Raw genomic sequence first — 21,151 nt, 5'->3', positions numbered from 1 at the left:
CTGATCTGGAGTGAATCCTCACATTTTAATGGAAATCAACTTGCAAAAATCTACTCCTTTGTGAAGATGCATTTTTGTATGTACTACTGACGAGAGAAGCTTTTCGTTTCTGATGCTATCCAGCTTGTTATCCAGTTAGAAAATTACTTAAGGGCCAGTTCCACCTTTGTAATGACCAGGGGTTGGCAACCTAAGGCCCATGGGCAACAAACAGCTCACGGGGGTCGTTTAACCAGCCCCCGAGCCGCCCCCAAACTGAGCCGCCCCCTCAAAGAGTCCCCACACACTGCTCTAAACCAGCGTGGCGCAGGGACTCGCTCCTGCAGCACCGGAAATGGCATCTGCGCAGATGCGGGTGCCGGAAATTGTGGGTGCTCATGTGCACGTGTGATCTGGCCCACAGAGGGATCTCCACTGGAGTGAACCAGCCTAGGCAAGGTAAACCTTGCCAACCCCTGGTAATGACTCTGCACTTACATGACGAAAGAGCTAGCCAACTAGCCTTTGGGAGAAAGGGACTAACTTGCTGATGTTTATTCAGAAGCAAAGCAATGAATAGTTGTCAATTAAGGCTGCACTGTGCAGGGTGCACAATTCCTGACACTCTAGGGGGCACTGTTGATCTGAATTGAACCAGAGGTTTGCCACTGGCTTCAACAGAAATCCCAGGCAGCAGCCTATGCTAAAAGCATGATGACAGAAATTATGTCCAGTCTCCTCCAGGCACCAGGCCTGATGCAAAATTATCCCTTTCATGCCACCCATTTCAGCCATAGATACTGTTTCAGGCATGTGCTGCATGCATATCCGGGGCTGCCAGGAACCATGAGGAATGTAATTCCTTTGACTGCAATTCTGGGAATCTCCAGATTGTTTATACAAGTAGGTTTGGGAAGGGAAGGTGATGGTGAAGAGCTCCAGGAAAGGGCTCATTGATCCAAGACCCAGGTGTTGCTGAACATCTGGAAACTCTCCCAAATTATTTCTGGCACTGATGACACTGTGAAATCAAGCAATGCAGGTAAAATTTCACAACCACAAGCAGGAGTTGCTGTCACATATCTTGTGTTACCAGTTTAAAATTGCATCTCTGAATATTTGCCTGGTTTCAAGTGGGTTTTCCCACCCTTTTAAGATTATATCAGGTTTTTTTATTTTCAGCACACATCATTTTTAATTATTTATTTAATTTCTATACCACTTTATATTTTTTAAGAAAAATCTCAAAGCTGTTTACAGCATATTAAATCAATAAAACATACCATAAATAAAACAATCTAAAGAAAGTCAAATATAGAGTATACAGTCAAAGCAGCGTAACTGAAAGCTAAAATATTATCTTAAAGATTTCAAACTCCCCCCCCAAAAAAAACATTACAAAGGAGGTCAACTACAAAATACATATTTAACACAGTAGGGCTGAGTGAGTGTGGGCCCCGCCCCCTGGGCCAGGTGGAAAGGGCCTTTCATCATGAATGCCACCATTTCTAAGTACCAGTTGCTGGGAATCACAAATTGGAAGAGTGGTGTCACTCTCAGCTCCTGTTTTTGGGCATCCCGTAGACATCCCAGTTTTTAGCACTGGGAGAACGGGGTGCTGGACTAGATGGGTCTTTGTTCTGATCCAGCAGGGCTCTTTTATGTCCTTATCTGTTGACGCAGCTGCGTTAGCTCAGTTGGAAGGCTATCTAGCAGGTCAGTGAGTATTACTTGTTTTAGAAGGAAGTAAAAGACACAAAACAGATTAGGTGATACCTTTCCGTTTGAAAATTGCCTTTTGAGAGGACTGCACAAAGATTTTAAGTTTCACAACCCCATGCTCTTAAACAAAGAGCAATGTGGCAATACAGTATACTTTGTAACTTCAGAAGAAGCTGCTTAAGCAGCTGGCAGTTTGCCATAAATTTACCACTTGAATTACCATGGGATGTGCCTCCAGTTACAATGTTTACATTTGCCCTGTACTCCATGGAAAACACAATTCAGTACAGTAATGCTAAACCTTTCCAGAATTGGAGGGACCTGCAACCCCCTTCAGTGTCCCCAAACACCACAAACCAGGGTTCCTACAAATGCATAAGCCGCCCCCCCCCCCATGATTTCAATTTTACAAAAATATTCATGAGAACATAGTGTATGGCCTTTATAAAAAGCAGTTATGGAGGAGTTATTGGGTTATTGGGTTATTGTTTTTATTTTGATTATGTATTTTGTGGTTTTATATTATGATTTTATTCTGTGACCCATCCTGATACCTCCCAAGTATAGGACGGTATATATATTAATAATAATAATTAATAATACATGCACAGAAAAATCAGTACAGAGGAAAATACAGTATATAAAGCCCACACTTTATAATCCTATCTAGTATATAATCTAATATGTAATGCATACTGAAATCTGTCACAAAATGCAGAATTCTCAACACGTAAACACACACACACACAGGTAGGACAGTACAAATGAACTTTTATGTGGACTCTAGAGATTTACCAGAGAAATAGATTAAGAAGTTGTTGTTGTTCCTGTGTGGAGAATGTGTGACACATCACATATCATGACTGCCATAACAGCATGCCAGAAACCTATTATGCTGATTTATATTACCCTCCGCCCCATCCACATTTGCTCAGATTTATGTCCCATGTACTTCTGCGGGACTTGTTCCCAAGTAGGAGCTGCTGCTTAATAGTTCAAGTCTATACATATTAATCTGGCAGTAAGATCAGTGGAACATTCTTGCGGAGAATAATTTCACAATTTATCCCGCTTTTGCACCTGGGCACCTGGGGAAGACGTGTGGCTGTGATAGACAGAGGCAGTCTTGAACCCAGTTTACTCTGAATGTTCTTATCTTACCACTCTCTGCACTGCTACCTGGTTACACTTAATTGTTTCTAGCAGGCCCACTGTGCCTTATTTGGAGGGCTCTTGGTGTTCCAGGGGTCTTGAGAGGCTATCACTGAAACAGGGCAGTGGAAAAGCCCCCCAAACTTTGCTGGAATATGAACGCAGCCCTTGGAACTCCAGCCACTTTAAAAAGTCATTATGCAGAAATTCTAGGGGGAAACCTGCATTCACCATATCATCTGATAGAGATCTAAACCTGAATAATAAATATCATCTTTAGTTAACAGAGAGAGAACATTTTTACACATTTGAAATTTAGATTCTGTTTAATATGTAAGGCTTGACTCAATCTGTAAAGAGCCACAAACCAAGCAGTAAAGACCTCCTGTAGGCTTTCTTTTCTCCTTTTGTTCAGCAAAGATAAAAGGAATTGCTAGCTGGAGAGACAATGTAAATTCTCTTAAAGTAACAGAATCCATCTCACACTGATGTGATCCCACCATTTAGGCCGGTTCAGGAAATGGCAAGTTAATCATGATGCTATGTACTTGACAAAATGTATTCCACTCATCTGGGGAACATGAAAGGTAATAAATATCTTTTCGTACATAAGAGGCAATTTTCATTCTTATTGTTTGCAGTCAAAATATTGTTACATGCCACTCTCATGTAGGCTATTTTAGTACATACTGTACATTTTAAGCTTACATATATTCTTAGACTTGTCCTGTGGATTTCAGTATAACATATATACTGTAGTTCTAAATAACCATGCTTAGCATTGCAGTCTAAAATGGCTTATGTGATTTGGAAGACATATTTCAATGAAGAGTAGGTAGATTCTGATTATAAAGCCAGTGATATGTCTTCCAAATAATGACAAAATATTACAGGTTCAACTAAGCTTGAAAAGGCACATTTAAATCTGTATAAATGTGAAACCTCTCCACTGTGAGTTAAGCACCATGATCAACAAATTTACTATCATGTCTTTTTTACAGACATGCTTTTTTTACAAATTATTTTACTGTCTACCAGTTAAAAACAAATAAATGTATTTTGCCTTGTTTCTGTTAGGATACCTAACTTGCCATTAGCCACTGTGTTCTTCTTGGGCAACATAGCTCATTAATTAATTCATTCATACTGGAGTCTTACCATTGTACTTTCAGTGCAGCTTTTATAAATGTTAAATCTTAAAAACACCATACTATGTCCCTCAAGCATAAGTGCACCCATAGCAGAATGAGGGGTTTAGAAATGGGGTGCCAGGCTTTTGAGACTCAACTTTTACAGTGCAGATTTTGTAACCAGCTTTTAATTAAAAAGCTTTCTCTATGGAAGGTCTATTCAGGACTTATTTCACTGATGAGGGGAACTTTTGTACAGTAAATTGCACAAGTCAAGAACGCATTTCAAAATACTTCACTGCCATCCCAAAAAAGAAAGGCATGTAGCTATTGAACTAAGCAAACATGTTGTTGTTAATTCTTTATCCTCAAAATAGCACCTGCACTGAGATACTAGTAGAGTAATTTTTAATCGCTTCATTAATCACTTAAACAGTTAAAAAGCCAGGCAGTTGTCCAGCTATGAAGTCTTTAAGCTGTTGACAGGCCCGGAATAATTCAAGTAAAGAAATGTAATCTGAATCCCCATAATAACATACAAAGTGAGCCCAGGGCTTGACTGTGCACAGTATGCCCTAGAATCAGCACATTCTATGTTTGAGGTCTCACATGCAGCGAAACTGTCCTTAGAGAGACCTTCACACCCCATTACATGACCCAGGCCAAATACATTTCTTTATTGTGTCCAGGGATATGTGGCTCTAAGCGGGGAAAGAGAATGCTTTTCACTTAGCTCATTTGTTTAAACCACAAGTTTGGCCTGGCAGTCTCTCAACTTTCATGTATCCCAGGACCCCCTCCCCCCCTTCCCTTCCTTGTCTTAATCCTTTACTTTCTAAAACAATGAGTGCTACTGACTTGGCATTAGCCAAAGACTTTAGACAATAGGTGTTTGGTATCCCTGATTTATTGGAATGGTTTTATCTGGGCCCCAGGGTGATTGTAAATGTATTGTCAACAGGACTCCTTGGGGGGCAGATGGTATTCAATCTGATAGCTAGGAATTTGTTACCCTGGCAACTATTTGCAACTTATTTTTGTGCCATCAGGACTCATGATTACATGTGCATGTTTCTTATTCAGGAAAGGGGAACAGGATTGCCTACAAAAATTAATAGTAGTCAAAAAAATTCTTTATAGGAAAGATGCTGTAAACATCTTTCCCCCCTTGCAATACATCAAGCTCCAATTTTTGGTTTTTTTCCTTTTTCAGCTACGCATCTCCAGGGAACTTTGACTTGAAAACAGGCAAAATCTGTTTTCCTAATATTGTCTCAATTCTTTTCTTACATTTGTTTCATTACAACGTCCAATTATTCATGGCACAATTGGAGTAATTGCACCTCAGCCCATGGCTGCAAGAGGCCCCCTAGACTGAGCTTTCATTTAAAAAAATAAATAAAAGTAAAGCAAGTCTCTAGCTCTTCCAGAAGGCAAGTTATGGATCAAAAATAGAGATAATATTTTCCTGACCTGAGGAACACAGGTTTCCTATTGCCTTCTTGCCTTGCACCCTGATTGGCTGTGAAGTAATCCCCTCCTCTTTTCTTTGGAAGGAACTCTGAAATGAAGATAGATGATAGATAGATAGATAGATAGATGATAGATAGATATAATATTTAAGGTAGAGCCCAGTTTGGTGCCCCCTTAAGACTGTTCTTGTGTGTTAGGTGTAAATGAAAGGGGACAGAGAGAGAAGCCACCTGGAAAAGCACCTGCATTTGCATGTTTTTGCAAGTGATTTCTTTCAGTGTGAAATGTATAATTTAAGTGTATTGTAAAAGCAGGATGGAAGGAAGCAGTCTAGTCACATTTGATTTTACAAGTACTGGATATGCATAAATCAATTTAAATGTTTGTATGAAAAAAGCCTAAAGTATACTTCAAATAGTGTTTTGCTAATTAGCAGAAGTTTTTCTTTTTTAGAAAAAGATATGGTATTGCTAGTTTCAACCCACAGTCCTTCTCTTATCCACATATACTGAGTTCATAAAGGCTGCGAATCTGGCCACAGTCAGAACCCAAGTGAAGTCTTGATGGACATCTCTGAGGAAAGGATACCAGCCTAAGCTCACAATCAGGAAAAAAGTTGTGCTACTTCCAGCAACTGGAAATCTGAACAGGAGTATAGATATGAATTAAGGAGGTGATATTTACTTCTGAGAGATTTTCACTGCATTAAAAAAAAAATAATTGTTATTGAAGTTTTCCTTGGGGTTTTCACTGCATATCTTAGTTGCTTACAATGCCTTTCCTCCTGCATATTCTGCCTATCATAATGATGGACATATTGAAGGTTTAAAAATCTTGGAGTTAATGTTTCTAGATGAGTTGAATTTATTTCCCATTTATGTCAATGCCTTTTTAACTTTAACTAAGGGAGGGACTTTTTAACTTTAAGGGTTAGAGACGCGGGTGGCACTGTGGGTAAAAGCCTCGGCGCCTAGGGCTTGCCGATGGAAAGGTCGGCAGTTCGAATCCCCGCGGAGGGGTGCGCTTCCGTTGCTCGGTCCCAGCGCCTGCCAACCTAGCAGTTCGAAAGCACCCCCAAGTGCAAGTAGATAAATAGGGACCGCTTACTGGCAGGAAGGTAAACGGCGTTTCCGTGTGCTGTGCTGGCTCGCCAGAGCAGCTTCGTCACGCTGGCCATGTGACCCGGAAGTGTCTTCGGACAGCGCTGGCCCCCGGCCTCTTAAGTGAGATGGGCGCACAACCCTAGAGTCTGTCAAGACTGGTCCGTACGGGCAGGGGTACCTTTACCTTTAAGGGAGGGGGTCCCATAGTTTTCACCCCCTGAGGCTGAGCTGTTTTGTTCTCTTAAGGACCTGCCCATTGCCTAGTCCTAGGCTATAACCTCAGGAAGAAGCTAGCCTGACTATTCCAGGAATTAGAAGTAGGGGGCAGATGTACAGCCTACCTCTCTCCCCATCAGTGACTCATAACACTATGTTCTTGTCAGTTGTGTGTTTGCCAGTCTTAATTTTCAGCATCACCCAGTGATTTGCTTCCTGGAGAATGTACAACATGCTGAGACACACTTACAGTGCAACCTTTGTTATTAACTCTTGTTATTAACTATTAAGCGAGCCTGGAAGTAGTTTGCTTTTTCACTTCCTTCTGTACTTTATGGTTGGCACTCCTTGTTTTAAATTCCTGTTCCATGACTAAGTGCTTTGCAACCATTAGTTGCTAAAAGAAACCCTCTCCCCTTTTTCCATTGGGATAAATATTCTCCCATCAGGTAACAAAAGTGTGACAAAGGTTCCTTGTTAAATCAAAGCTAATTGTTTACATTGTCTTTCTTAATAAAGCTCAAACTAGATTTTTGAGCTATGAGGAAGGAAGTATCCTGGGCCAACAGGAATCTCCCCTCATGCTCAGAGTTCAGGGTGAGAGGGAAGGGCTGGCAGGCATGGTAGCAGAGGCAAAGTCAAGTGTAGCCCTCTCCCCTTTTCAACATTTGAAGGGCTGTTCCTAACCTCCTTTATCATTGCAACAACCACTGAAGCAGACTGCTGACGTTCTCAATTTATTAAATAGGAGATGAGGCAGAATAGTGAAGAATTGCTTAAGGTTCTTCAATTGGAGGCCATATACCAAACTGAAGTGGAACCCAGTTTTCTCTGCTGAGGCTCCCTGTTTCAGCCAAATCAGTCTGGCTGGCATTTGTTTTGACCACCGTTGCCACCGTCTTCTCCCTATCCAGGGCAGTGATGATGTGAAACTCTTTATTCTTTGCAGACTGCACATTGCCTTGCAGGACTTGGCAACTGCTGTTGGCCCAGAAACATAAAGTGTCAAGTTATCAAATCTTTTCTTCTTTTGGTCTCTGTGGTAAAACTCTTTATTTTTTCCTCCAAATGTTGCAGTTAACATAAAATGAAATGCCTTTTAAAGAACCGACATGTTGCCATTTCTCAAGTTGCTAGGCTCTTGGAGTGTTTGGAAATAAAACCGAAGCACGCAGTTCACTGGCTCACCACGAACACTTTAAGACCTCCAGTTAGCGCTGACATTTAGAAGCATGTGCTGAAGGCCGTGTCTTTAGCTTTGTTTTGTTGTAGTTTCAGCAAAGGAGTGGCAAGTAGTTTACATCATTTCCAGTAATGAAGAGCCTGGGGCTCCCCCCACCACCACCTATGATTCGCAGCCTGCCTGCTTCTGCTGTTGGTTCAGTCTGCACAAATGTGACTCCAAGGAAAGAAAGGTTTTGCATTAACTTGTTTCAAACAATCTTTCCTTTGTGCCTTTCCCCTCCCTGTTTCCTTGATTTAGCATGTAAAATTTATTGAACATATTATTTATGAAAGCTAATCCATGCCTGATCATATCACTGAGAATCTTTCTGGAGAATCTGTTAGATTCACCTTTTTCTGTCCTTTCCTTGTATTCTTGTCATAATAAATAATAAATTTATAAACCAGGAAAACACTTTAGCAGGAGGAGGTGAGTTCAAAGCCAGCTTTTGAGGAAAGATTACCATGGGTGGGAGAATGCATGCTAACTGCCAGAGTTCAAGGTCATCTTCTCTACTTTGGAATATTTGACCAAGGCTTTTGTTGTGGAAGATGAAAATAGAAGTAGAAGGAGCATAATGTGGGAGACTCTTCAGAGAGTGCAGGAGACATTCAGAGAATGGAATGCAAAAACAGTCTGTATCTGGCCTTCACCTACATGGCATATTTTGAGTTGGAAATGAATATGTCTTTGTAATTAAAACAAATTTATGGTAATTTGCCTCATCTGCATATTTTTTTCAGTTACAGCATTTAAACTACAGTGGTACCTCAGGTTACATACGCTTCAGGTTGCAGACTCCGCTAACCTAGAAATAGTGCTTCAGGTTAAGAACTTTGCTTCTGGATGAGAACAGAAATTGGGCTCCGACAGCACGGCAGCAGCAAGAGGCCCCATTAGCTAAAGCGGTGCTTCAGGTTAAGAACAGTTTCAGGTTAAGTACGGACCTCCAGAACAAATTAAGTAATTAACCTGAGGTACCACTGTATCTGCTCACATGACTGAGGCCAGGTAGGTGTAGAATTCTAAACCACCACATAACTCACATGGAATTATGCATATAAAGTTGCAATCCTGGACATATTTACATGGGAGTAAACCCCATTGAACTCAATGAAACTGACTTATGAGTTTGTATTTATAGGATTGCAATGCTGATAGCTTTTCTTCATAGTGCTCCATGGCTTGAATCCTGTTTTTGCAAGTTAAAGCATGCCACATTCTGACAGTCTTACAACCCCTTTCCCCAATAGTGGGGTTTCCTGTTAATTCATTGCCCAGTGTTCAAAAGTACTGATGTGTCGCAATTTGTGTAATGTGTTATTTATGAATATGCAATACTTAATTTTCCTTTTCAGCAATATATATAGATGATGTCTATCTAAATTTAATTTGCATGCAAAAGGTGTAAATGCTATGGTTCAGAGATGGGGAATCGGTGACCTTTTAGATGCTATTGGACTACAACTCCCATAATTCCTGACATTTAACTAAGTTCTTTTCTGCTAGGTCTTTAACCTAGTAATATCTTGGACTAGCCAGTAAATAAGATGTTTCATTTCTAAACTGCAATCCTATTCATGTCTATTAAGAAGACCCATTGAGTTCAGCTGACTTGGAATGAAGGAAGCTGGAGTCCAATGACATCTAGAGGGGCACAGGTTAGCTACTCATAATCTAGAGAAAGGATTTTAATTATTTCAGCTTTCTTCCTTTCTTAATATTAACCAATTATATAGGAATACAAGCAGCTGGTAAACCAAGGAAATGATGTGTCTGTCTTTGGAACTTTTCATATGGTCAGATGCAAAAAAATAAAAATAAACCTAGGAATAATTTTGTTTCTTAAAACTGAATAGCAAAATTCTTTCTCATGTGAAGTTTGATTGCTTTGAGTCAGTACTGTTGGTTTAAAACGAAGAAAGAGAATAAATAACTAGCAGCTTAGCTTGTCTACCTACATTATGATTTGTTTTTATTTTGTGTAGTTTCCTCTTGCATTACCACTTATAAGAAGACACCACCTCCTGTTCCACCAAGAACCTCCACCAAACCTTTTATCTCCATCACAGCCCAGAGCAGCACGGAATCTGCTCAAGACGCCTACATGGACGGACATGGGCAAAGGGGAGATATTATCAGTCAGTCAGGACTTAGCAACTCTACAGAAAGCTTGGACAGTATGAAGGCACTGACAGCTGCTATTGAAGCAGCTAACGCACAGATCCATGGCCCTGCCAGCCAGCATATGGGCAACAACACCACTACTGTCACCACCACCACCACTGTTGCCACTGTTACTGCAGATGACAGAAAGAGAGATCATTTCAAGAAAAACAGATGTCTATCCATTGGAATACAGGTACAGATATAATGCAGAGGCTTGCACTGTAACTGGTAGTGCCATTATTTGCTCTCCTCTGATAATCCTTTTCTATTTCTGCTGTATTTTACATAACCCAAATAACTGCATCTGACATTACAAACCTTCAGGTTTGATTAGCTAAACTTTAAGCATATAAGATGTAGGGATGTAGTTCTGGGTGTGTATATATATTCTGCTTATTTGAATTAGCACACAGAAGCCTAAAGCTCTGATTCATAACCCAGCAGGAGTCAGGAAAGCATGAATGAAATGAATGAAATCACTGAAAGAGAATGTGTAAAACAATGATTTACACTGCACTATCACCAGAGAAATGTTTTCAGCCAGTTTAGCTGAATTGTCACTGCTTATTCATGCATCACATAACAACTGTTACTCACTTGAATGCAGCAGCATTGTTCCATTTAGCTGTTAAATCAGCAGGGGAGGTCACAAGGATAGGATCTGTCTGATTCACCCTTGTTTAAAATAAATTAAACTTTCATCTGATCAGGGTCCCTTCCAACGCTTCAGTTCTATGATTCTGTGAAATGTGCAGGGACTAGCATTCTCTCCAAAGTGGCCAGTAGTAATGTCAGATGCAGTTTTCACCTGGGGATGCTTTCATATATGGGACTCTTCCCCTGCATGGTACAGTTGTAGTATTTTATTCATTCATTCATTCACCCCCTCCCTGCCTCCAATTTCGCATCCAAAGTAACCTTGTATTAGAAATTAGGCTGGGAGAAAGTGAGGGAGGGCTTATCCATGCTTACATTTCCTCTGGTTTGTGATTTAAAGCTCTATGCCCAAGCACCCTTTTCTTTTTTCCTTTTTTGCTCCAGAGCTTTTCCCATGAAAACTCACTCTGTAAAGCTCAGCAGAGCAAATGTCAGCCCACGGAAAAGCCGAATTGACGTTTGCTCCAATTCAAATGAGCAAGTTTTCACATGAAAAGCTCCGGAGCAAAAACAAACCAAGAAACAAAACCTGGAAAGAGCAAGGCAAAGGAATAAGTGTGCATAAGCTCAGAACCAAAGTCAATCAGTGAGTTTCATGGCTCAGTGAGGACTTGAATCTGGTCTCTCCAGTTCTAGTCTGGGACTCTAAGCACACTGGTACAGTGTAGTTAGGGTCCTAGCTACATTGAAGAAGAATTCTGCTTCCTTGGATAAGCAACAGTTTAGTGAGCACAGTAACTACAGGACTGAACAAAGTGGGTGCTGAATGGTGCCCACTTGTAAGGATGTGTGTTCACTGTAACACAAAATGGGTGATCTTGTTTAAAAAGAGAGGATTGGATAGATGGAACATTAAAGGGACAGATGGTTGGGGTAGTGAACTGTCCACAGGCATCACAGCACAATTTTACCACTGAAGAATGGTAGGGAGATCACAGGGGTCAGAATTCACAGCTGGATGACTGAGGGAACTGTCAGCAGATGACTAATGGGGAAATGTGAATATGTGTCTCAGGAAATGTAAGTTTAGACTTAATCCAATCACCAGTAGAAAGGGACTTGTTGGAAGATGCTTTTTAAACTAATAATTCTCATGATAACTAATAACCAAATAAGGGTGTCAACTTGCATTAGATGTGGTAAATAAACCCAGGCCATTTGCAGAGTTCCAGTTGAGCCAAGCTTTACAGTAGCACACAAGTGACAACACTGGAAATAAGGAAGTAGGAAAAAAACTCTATTGCCATAAAAATAGCACAGCACCTGCCCTCCTTTCATTAAAAGCAGTCAGTTCCCAAAAGCCTTTTGGAATAAGAAAGTCTTCAGCTGCCTGCAGAAGGACAACAAGGAGGGAGCCAGCCTTACTTCTCTAGAGAAAGCAGCCACTGAGAAGGCCCTCCCAGACTTTGGAAGCATCAGAGTGAAGGAAATAAGTTTTCAGAAAGGTACCGAGCAGTGTAATGCTTGGTCACTATCTTAAGGATCCTGCTACAAGTTCTGTACAGTCTCTGCGCAAATTTCATCAAGAGACAGACCAGTGATGGGTCTGGGTTGTAGGGGTCTTTGGGCAAGGCACCCTGAGCTCAGTGAGTTTACCTCAGGCATAGGCAAACTCCGGCCCTCCAGATGTTTTGAGACGACTGGCCCTGTTAGCTAGGGATGATGGGAATTGTAGTTCCAAAACATCTGGAGGGCCAGAGTTTGCCTATGCCTGGTTTACCTCATCACTGCCAATATTGACAGCTCCTCCTCCTCCTCCTCTTCTGCCACATCATTTCTGTCACATGCTTGCCTACCAGAGCAAATGAGCACTTCAACAATACACAGGGCAGTGATATACTAGCAAAATGAAAAGTGTGACAGAGCAAATGATCAAGCAGGCAGTGTCAGCTACTCCTCTTTTTCCTCACTGCTGTTATTTGCTTCTTTACTTCCTCTTGGTCAGAGCAAGAAGCAGGTGAATGCACAGGTTGCAAAGGTGAAGCAGAGGGGCAGCAGTTCCAGTGAGCTCTTGTCAGTAGGGCCCTGCTGTGGTGTCGCCTTCAGCAGGTGCCCAGCCATACTGCCTCTTGACACAGATAAGGATAATGAATGAAGATGCTATTGGATCTTCTGGAGGTGCTATTGGAGCATGACAAGGAGGGCCACTCCAAAGTTTTCATAGATTTCAGCTAATCTGATGCAGAGATCCTTAAAAGGAATTGTAACGATGCTTTGTGGAAAAAGTGCTGAAACACATTGAAGCCCTTGAATAATAATATGCACATGCCATTAATTCTGTTTGCATTTGGTTATTCTATTAGGTTGATGGAGAGGAATCTTCTAGCTCAAGTGAAAACAGAGCAACCAGTAAGTTCCAATCCATAGGTGTTCAAGTAGAGGAGGAGAAGTGGTAAGCAAAATATTAATTTGATATTTTACAGTCCACTGTCTTTTCAGTAATATTGATGGTGTGGGAAGCAATTTAATGTTGGTGTTAAATTACATAAACACACTAATCAACTGTGCTTTCATAAAACGGTGGGTTTCTGATGGACATTCTTTAATATGTGCACCCTTGGCAAAAGCAATTAGTGACATGATCCTATGGTAAAATAAACAAAGACACAACAAACATAATGAAAGCCCACTGTAGCCCTTCCCAAAGGAAATCTATACCATATTTTCCCATGTATAAGATGAGGTTTTTTAATTAAATATACTTATTAAAAATTGGGGGTCGTCTTATACACAGATAGTGCAGAGGAGAGACGTTTGATTGGTGGCAGCCGAGAGCAGGAGATTGTAATCAGCGATTGGCCGGGTGGTTGGTGGCCTGCTGGCGATTGGCTGCTGCTGCGGCATGTGGACAGGCGATTGGCGGCTGGCAACCGCCCCCCATAAAGCCCAACAACTCTGGGCAATCCCCCCCAAAGCTCCCCCCATTTCCTAAATTTGGAGTCCCCAAAAATAGGGGTTGTCTTATACACGGGGCGTGTTATGCACGGAAAAATATGGTACGCACACACATATATATTCAGTTAGCAGTATGATATGGGTTATGTCACCCATTCTTTTTGGCTTAGGGCGGAAAAAGGCAAATAAGATTGTGCAGCGTGCAACATTATAGGGTGTTGAGAAAGTGGAAGTAGATAGAGAAAGGGTAGGAGATTACAAACAGGGAAAATAGTACCGTACTTCATCACAAATGGCATAGCCAAGCTATAGAATTTGCTGCTACAAGGTGTGGAGATGACTACTACCTGTTAGAAGAGCTCCTGATACTAACTTGGGTGGCTTTAAAAGGGGATTAGATATATTCTTGTATGAAAATGCTATCAGTGGACACTAGTCATGGTATCTGTATGTTTCCTCTAGGATCAGAAGCAATGCCTTGGAAAGTAGTGTCTGTGGGGCATGACAGCGGGAAAGAGCTCATGTACTCATGCCTTGCTTGTGGGCTTCCCATAGGCATTTGGTTCTCCGCTGTGGGAAACAGGAAGCAGGACTAGACAGGCCTTTGCTCTGACCCAGCAGGCCTGTTCTTGTGTTCTTTGTATTGCTATTTATAACATTTTAAGTAATGAATTCAAGAAGCGAGAGTTGCCTTTTGGGCCCTTTAAAATGATTTGTTTTTGTACAGTCTCTTTAAAGAGTTGGGATTTTAGATAGTGGTGATAAGCGGGGGATTTAGTGCTATAATTAAGCACAGAGACAAATTGTAACCAGCCATGTACTTCCATAAGGGAACTACTGATTGATGAGAGACTGAAGCTGGCTTGTCAGAAGATGAGCTCCTCCAGTACACAGAGAGCTTATCATTGCCACTTAGGGGTCTCATGCATTCTGTTAGCACAGCAGAATGAATTTAAATCACTGTCGCTTAAAATAATAGACTTGTAAATGGAATGTATTTTCCTTGCCTCAAATCTAACATGTGCAGATAGACACAGCGCAAGGCCATTTTGGGTGCATATTTAATAAAGGAAATATGTTAGAAACCCTCACTGTTTCGATACAGTCATATATTGATCAGGTAGCTTGTCGTTATGCACAAAGTTGCCAACAGGGACTTGTTTTGAGCCAGCATTTAGCTCCAGAATTTGCTTTAAGTGTTGGGCATGTGCAGAATTCATGTGCACCTCCTGCCCCAGTAATGACAACCAGACTCCATCAATATGGGTCCATAGAGAATGGCTTTCAGGTTGCCTTTTGTCCCAACACAACCGTGTTTAGAAAACCACTATGTAAATCACCAAACAGAAGCAAGGGAGGAAACAGGTTACTGTAACCAAGGCGTTCGTGGTCTAACTTTAAGGTTCAGGTAGGTAGCCGTGTTGGTCTTATTTTAACTTCAGGGTAACAATGTTTGAAAATGAACAAATGCAATAAATTCACAGGCTTTGCCATTTTTAGCTTTCTACTTGGTCGTCCCCAGCAGGCTGCCTTATCACATCTTCTTCTTAGCCTCTGTTCTTCTTTTGAGTAATTTCAGCAATATGGTGTATGTTCGTTCTGTGGCTTTGTACATTTCCCCTATCCCTTTTAAGGTATTTTAAGTGTAAGTGTAATGCCCATGCAGTGGAACACTGCATCAACCCACATGCACCATCACACCTACCTTGTGTATGACGGGATACTGTTTACTGTACATATGACTGAGCAGTGAAGTGCTTAAACAGAAATGTGGGAGGTTCCCAGTGCCAGCCCAATATATTTTGGCACCTGAGATGCACTCCAAAATTGCATCCTCCTTCCTGCCAGGGAAGCAGAGTTGAGGGAAGATTTACATTAAGGAAAGAAAGATAAACATCTGGATCTGCTGCCCTGGTGGACCCTGATGCCTGAGGCAGTCTCTTCAGCTTGCCTCATGGGTGGGGTGGGCCTGGAGGTTCCTGTGTTACCAATCTTCAGCCTGGAAATAAAAGTATTTTAGATGCTACAGGCTAGCCTACACCTGGCTGCCTAAAAACTGATTCCTAAGTCTACATTTTGAAGATGGTGTGGAGGTGATATCATCATGAGTTGATCCCACCCTTCCACCTTAATTTTCATATATATACAGATGAAAAACAAGTTTTCTTAGCTCATTTTGACTTTCCCTTCCCCAAAGTAGTACATAAGAACATAGGAAGAGCCTGCTGGATCATGGCAATGACCCATCTAATCCAGCATCCTGTTCTCACACTGACCCATTAGAGGCTGGTGAGAAGACTGTAAGTAGGACATGAGAGCAACAGCACTCTGTCTGCCTGGGATTCCCAGCAACTAGTATTCAGAGACATAGTAATATAACAGTCGTGAGTTTGCTCTAGACTTCCTTTGCCATGATACACAGCCTTTTGCTGAAGGCAAGAAGAAGAAAAGTAAGCCTTAAGAAGAATTGGTTAAGATGAGTATAGCAAGCTATATTGATGGTGAAAGAAAGGAAGGAAGGAAGGAAGGAAGGAAGGAAGGAAGGAAGGAAGGAAGGAAGGAAGGAAGGATTTCATTTATATTCTCCCATGCCTCCAGTGCTGGAGGTGTACATAGTTTTCTCCCTCACCACAGTCCTGTGAGGTAGATTAAGCTGAGAGATAATGGGTGACTCATGGTCATCCAGTTACCTTCATAGCTGAGTGGAGATTTGAACTGTGGAGGGGATTTCCAGATGATCTGTTTATTGAGCATTCATTCTGTTTCATTTGTGTGTAGAGGTTAGAGGGCATTTCACCAGATTCCCAGTGCATGATCCCATCATTTTCCTTCTCACAAAAGCATCTGATCTGTTGAGGAAGCAGGTTGGTCACACAAGACCAGCCAATAAATTATAATGGTGACATCTCAATAAATTTTAATTGTGCACCCTGATTGTGATTGGAACCCACCTTAAAATAGCAACTGTCTGGAAGTTCCCTGAATCTTCCCAGACCTAGTCTAACACTATATAATCACTACATCACAGTTTAGGAAACATATCTTTTCAAAAGGTAAGCAAAAATGTTGGTCATTGTATGATCATCCACATGTGATCATGTGGGACTCTCTAGATTTCTTCTTTTCTTTTCTTTTCTTTTACTTTTAGTTTTCTTGCTGACTCCTTGTTATGTTTTAATATTTTTTTATTTAAAAATTAGATGGTTGGTTGGTTGGTTGATTTAAAAAAACCACCTTGCTTGGGACAAAAGAACATCTCTGATGAAAAATGTTGGTAGTCTTCCACTTAACAACACTTACATGATTTCCTGCATATATTGATTCAATCATAAGAGTAAATCTGTCAAAATGTGACCTGTTACCTTCTTGCATATCACCTCTTTGTTGAAACTTGTACGTCTGTAGTCTGAGTTCATTAGATGATAAATTATTTCTGCCAGCTACAAGTTATCTGGATAGAAATACCTTCTATCAAGTTGCAGTCTTTTTCCACTGCCATGTATTTCAGGGAAATAAGAGCTATCTCGACACTTGAAAGTGTAAACAATTTGACAGTGTATTACCGCATAAATACTTTTTTAAAAAAGTCTGTGAAAGTGAGATAGTCATGACTAGCTGGTACCATATTTTGAAAGGAGTTATTTACAGCATACCCCATATGTACTTTTGCACTGACAAATTTATCTATTTATTCCATTCATATCCTGCTTTCAGCTCTCCTGGGCATTCAAGACAGCTTGAGTTCCCAGTGACCCTCAGTGCTTCCATTTAAGTGGCACATACATCCAACTGACTGTGCTTAGAATCACAGCATGGCACCCTAAACCAACTGAACTATCTAGGCTGAACCCTAAACACAGTCCCAAAGGTTTCTAAGGTGCTTGTGTGTGCTTAGCAGCCCAATCTTACAGTCTAGGCCTCAAAAGTAAGTCTCAACGTTTTGGTGAATGTACAAGTAGGTATGTTTATAGTATATTATTCCCTGTTTGTTAATAAACTGGGTCACACAGCTGAGGATAGAAGAGGTAAACCTCCCCTCCTTGCATGCTCTGATCCTGATAAAAAATCACATATACACATATCACACGAGCCCTTTATTTTTATTTTTAAAACACACACACCTGCTGGTGTTTTTAATTCTGCATTTAGCTTCGCATCTAGTTTGGCCCTCAGCTCCATCAAATGAAAGAACTGTAGACATCTCAGCAGCTTGCAAATCTTTCACCAATTGAAGTTTCCCCAATAAAAAGTTTTGCATTACCTGTTTTGTTTCTCTCATTATCTGGTATCAATCCAGCAACAACCGTCTGTTCTAAGTAGTAATGAAGCAGGCTGATCCTACCCTCCAGTACAATTCCTACTTGCCATCTGTAAGATCAGTTCAGTTCAAATGTATTTGTTTCAGCTATAAGCCACAGCCAGTTTACATAAATTTGTACATAATTAAAATTTCAAGGTAACAAGATAAACAGTGTATAATTAATACAATCAAAACCATCTGCAAGTTGTTCAGCACCTGTTGTGCAAAGGAAAATCTCCTTTGACTAAAAATGTAAACAAGGTTCTCAAAAGGAGAGGCAGAGAACTGAATACATGCAAATAAACCAGCGGCTGCTGTTCAGAACAGACGCTGTATTGTGTTGTGTACTGGTTCAGCCAGTCTACGGTTTCATGGTTTTGTGCACCTTAGGCCAGGTAACTGTCATAGTTCTCTGAGGGTGTAATTATTACACCTTGTGCCTGCAGGGCACAAATGAGCACAAAGCGACTGAGGTTTAACGCACGTAAGCAAGGAAACTGAGGGACCTTCCCCTAAGAACTATATATGTGCTGTTTATGCCATGGCTAGCTCCAGCTTTCAGGGGGACCTGGCTGACCCCCTCTACTTCCCATCCCTGCTGCTGGGCGCAAACCCCCTCTCCCCTTCCCCTCCTTCTTGCTGAGCACCTGACTTCTCCCCTTCCTCTTAAAGATATTGGAAGACTGGACTGTGATAGGCTTATTGGGCAGCCCAGCAATGAGATGGGATGCGATGGGGAACGTGGCAGCAACAAATCCCAGAAAAGCCAAGTGCTGGGCTGCTGTTCCTTTCTGCATTAAGCAGCCACTTGAATTCCCTCACCATTGGCCTCAGCGTAGGATTGCTCAGGAACAATTCTAGATCAGGGAGCAAGTCATTGTGGAGCAATTCAAATAGCAGCTTGTTGTAAGTAGCAGCAGCTGTCTAATTCTTATTCAGCCGCTCAACTGTCTTATTCTTTAGCCATAAAATGGCAATAACAGTGTAGGATGGCCATCTTAGAAGTGGCTGGAGGACTGCTGCTTTCTTGGAGTATAAATTAACGAGCAAAGAAACTCTGAACGTTATGGTTGCCAAGGCAGTGCATCTGAAGACATTGTCATTGAATTCCCATTCCTTTGAACTATTTAGCTGTAATGATGTTTCATTAATCTCCACTGTAGATCCTTGCTTCTTTTGAAGGCGTATATGTTTACACAGGCCAGTGCCAAGAGTAGTCCACCCAGCAAGGTTGCACCACGGAGCTGTCTAAATAAACATAAAGGAACAAAAAAAAACTAGGTCACTCATTATGTGCTGAACAGAAACTTCTTTGATAATACTAATTTAGCCTTAGAACAGAGTGAGAGGGTGTATCCCTAAACTTTAAAATGCAGTGCCTTTGGCCCTGTATCACCCCCTCCTTAAAGCAGAGCTTTATAGTTTCACAACTGAGTTGTTGTCTTTGGTGTAAAATTAGAATGGCCAGTTCTGCAATGTACATGCATGTATGCCAAGAAAGCAGCCCCCAAGACCTCGTTCCTATGTTGTTTTTCGAACACGATTATTAAGCTCTGTAAGACTAGGTGCTGTGAGAAGGAACCCCTGAGTGGCTTACTCAGAAACTATGTGTTTGAACTTGTCAAACAGAAAGAGACTGCAAGATATACAACTGGCGGGGGGGGGGGAGGGCATAAAGAGAGTTCAGTTTACGTGAGAGGCATTGCATGCACACCACTTCTTTTAAGATTGCTGTTATTAAAGAAACGTAATTGTTCACTGAGTTTTCATGCCACCTATGGATCCTGGGGAGGAGGAAGGAGTGCAGTGTTAGCAGCACACCACAAATACAAGCTACACGAAACAAAGAGAATCCTCCTACGCCAAACCTGCAGCATGTCTGTGCAAATGGGAGTTACATAATCTATTTTTGCACTACTTGACACTGTGCTTCAAAGCATGCAGCAGCATGATAAAGGCTTCAGTCTATGCTATTGAGCAAGGGGGGGCACTGAGTATGTGTATGTCAGATACATTTATTCTGCTGAAAACAGCTTTGCTGCCAGAGATTTCCCTTGCGTTGTACAATACTGATCAGTAACTCCTTCCTGCCTACCACCATGGCTCATTGCTCCATGTTTACAACAGCTCTAAAGATCCACATTCCTGGCCCCTGCTCTTTTGCCCTGTGAGATTAGCCTTTGAAGTCTGCCAATATTGCTTTTCATCAGCAGGATGAGTCATGCCTCAAAGGAGGCAAGGCTTTCTTTTGGGCCTGCTGCCACTTATCATTTTACTATTTCTCTAGAACTAAACAGCCAGGTTATCTGTACCTTATCAGCACTGCCTCTTTGTCCCACCTAGGCCAGCCTAGAATTTCTACATAGAGCTAAAACAAGTTGAGAAGGAACAAACATGCTGTACTTCCATGTCACACTTCTCCTGTTCGAGGTGAAAATGGCCAGTTCCAGGAAAACTTACCCTTGTTTTGCACTGCAACTTTCTTCTCCTTTTGAATATGTGATTTAAATAAGGGCAAAGGGAAGAAACACATTCTATCTACTATTGCACTTCACTGAAATAAGAGCTATTTCGGCCTTTGGACAACTTCAGTACAGTATTCAAATGAAAAATGAAAATGAGCAGAGGTGCTAGTGTTTCTTCTGTGCCCAGAACCAAACAAATCACTGCAAGGAGAGAATGTTCTGTGTAAGATGCCACACACACAAATCTAATACTTGGGCTGTCAGTAAAGTCAGAGTGCTTTATTTTTAGAACTTATATCCTACCCTTCATCCTAGGACCTCAGGGTAGGTTACAACAATAAATATATAAAACCATAGACAGTAAAGCAATAAAAACTATCAACGGTAATAAAATGAAAGCAATTTGTCAACACCTGGGATTTAGGCAGCCCCCCCCCCCCGCAGCATCAAAATGCCTGTTGAAAAAGGTGGGGCTTCAGCTGGCACCTATAGCTGAACAGTGTTGGAGCCATGGGAAGCCTTCACTAACCTGATGCCTGCCAGCTAGGGCTGATGGGAGTTGGTAGTCTCAAGAGATCTGGAAGGCACCAGGCTGCAGAAGACTACTCCGGGGGGAAGTGTATCCATAGACAGGCAGCTATTGACTGAGGAAGTCTTCTGCACAC

At 41.4% G+C, this 21,151-nt stretch overlaps 1 protein-coding gene across 12 annotated transcripts in view; it reads left to right on the top strand.

Moving 5' to 3' along the window:
* The window catches only part of DLGAP1 (DLG associated protein 1), a 282,912-nt gene that overhangs the window by 245,073 nt on the left and 16,688 nt on the right, over positions 1-21,151 (top strand). For all 12 annotated transcript variants that reach the window (XM_081918049.1, XM_081918042.1, XM_081918041.1 and 9 more), the window contains 2 exons: positions 9,989-10,362; positions 13,130-13,218. In XM_081918049.1, coding sequence (XP_081774175.1) covers positions 9,989-10,362; positions 13,130-13,218 — 463 coding nt within the window. The remainder of the gene's footprint in view (positions 1-9,988; positions 10,363-13,129; positions 13,219-21,151) is intronic.

This window comes from Podarcis melisellensis (genome assembly GCF_964234715.1).
Source record: "Podarcis melisellensis genome assembly, chromosome: 7".
Lineage (NCBI taxonomy): Eukaryota > Metazoa > Chordata > Lepidosauria > Squamata > Lacertidae > Podarcis > Podarcis melisellensis.
The sequence above is the reverse complement of the archived record's forward strand: the minus strand, read 5'-3'. Positions and strand labels throughout refer to the sequence as shown.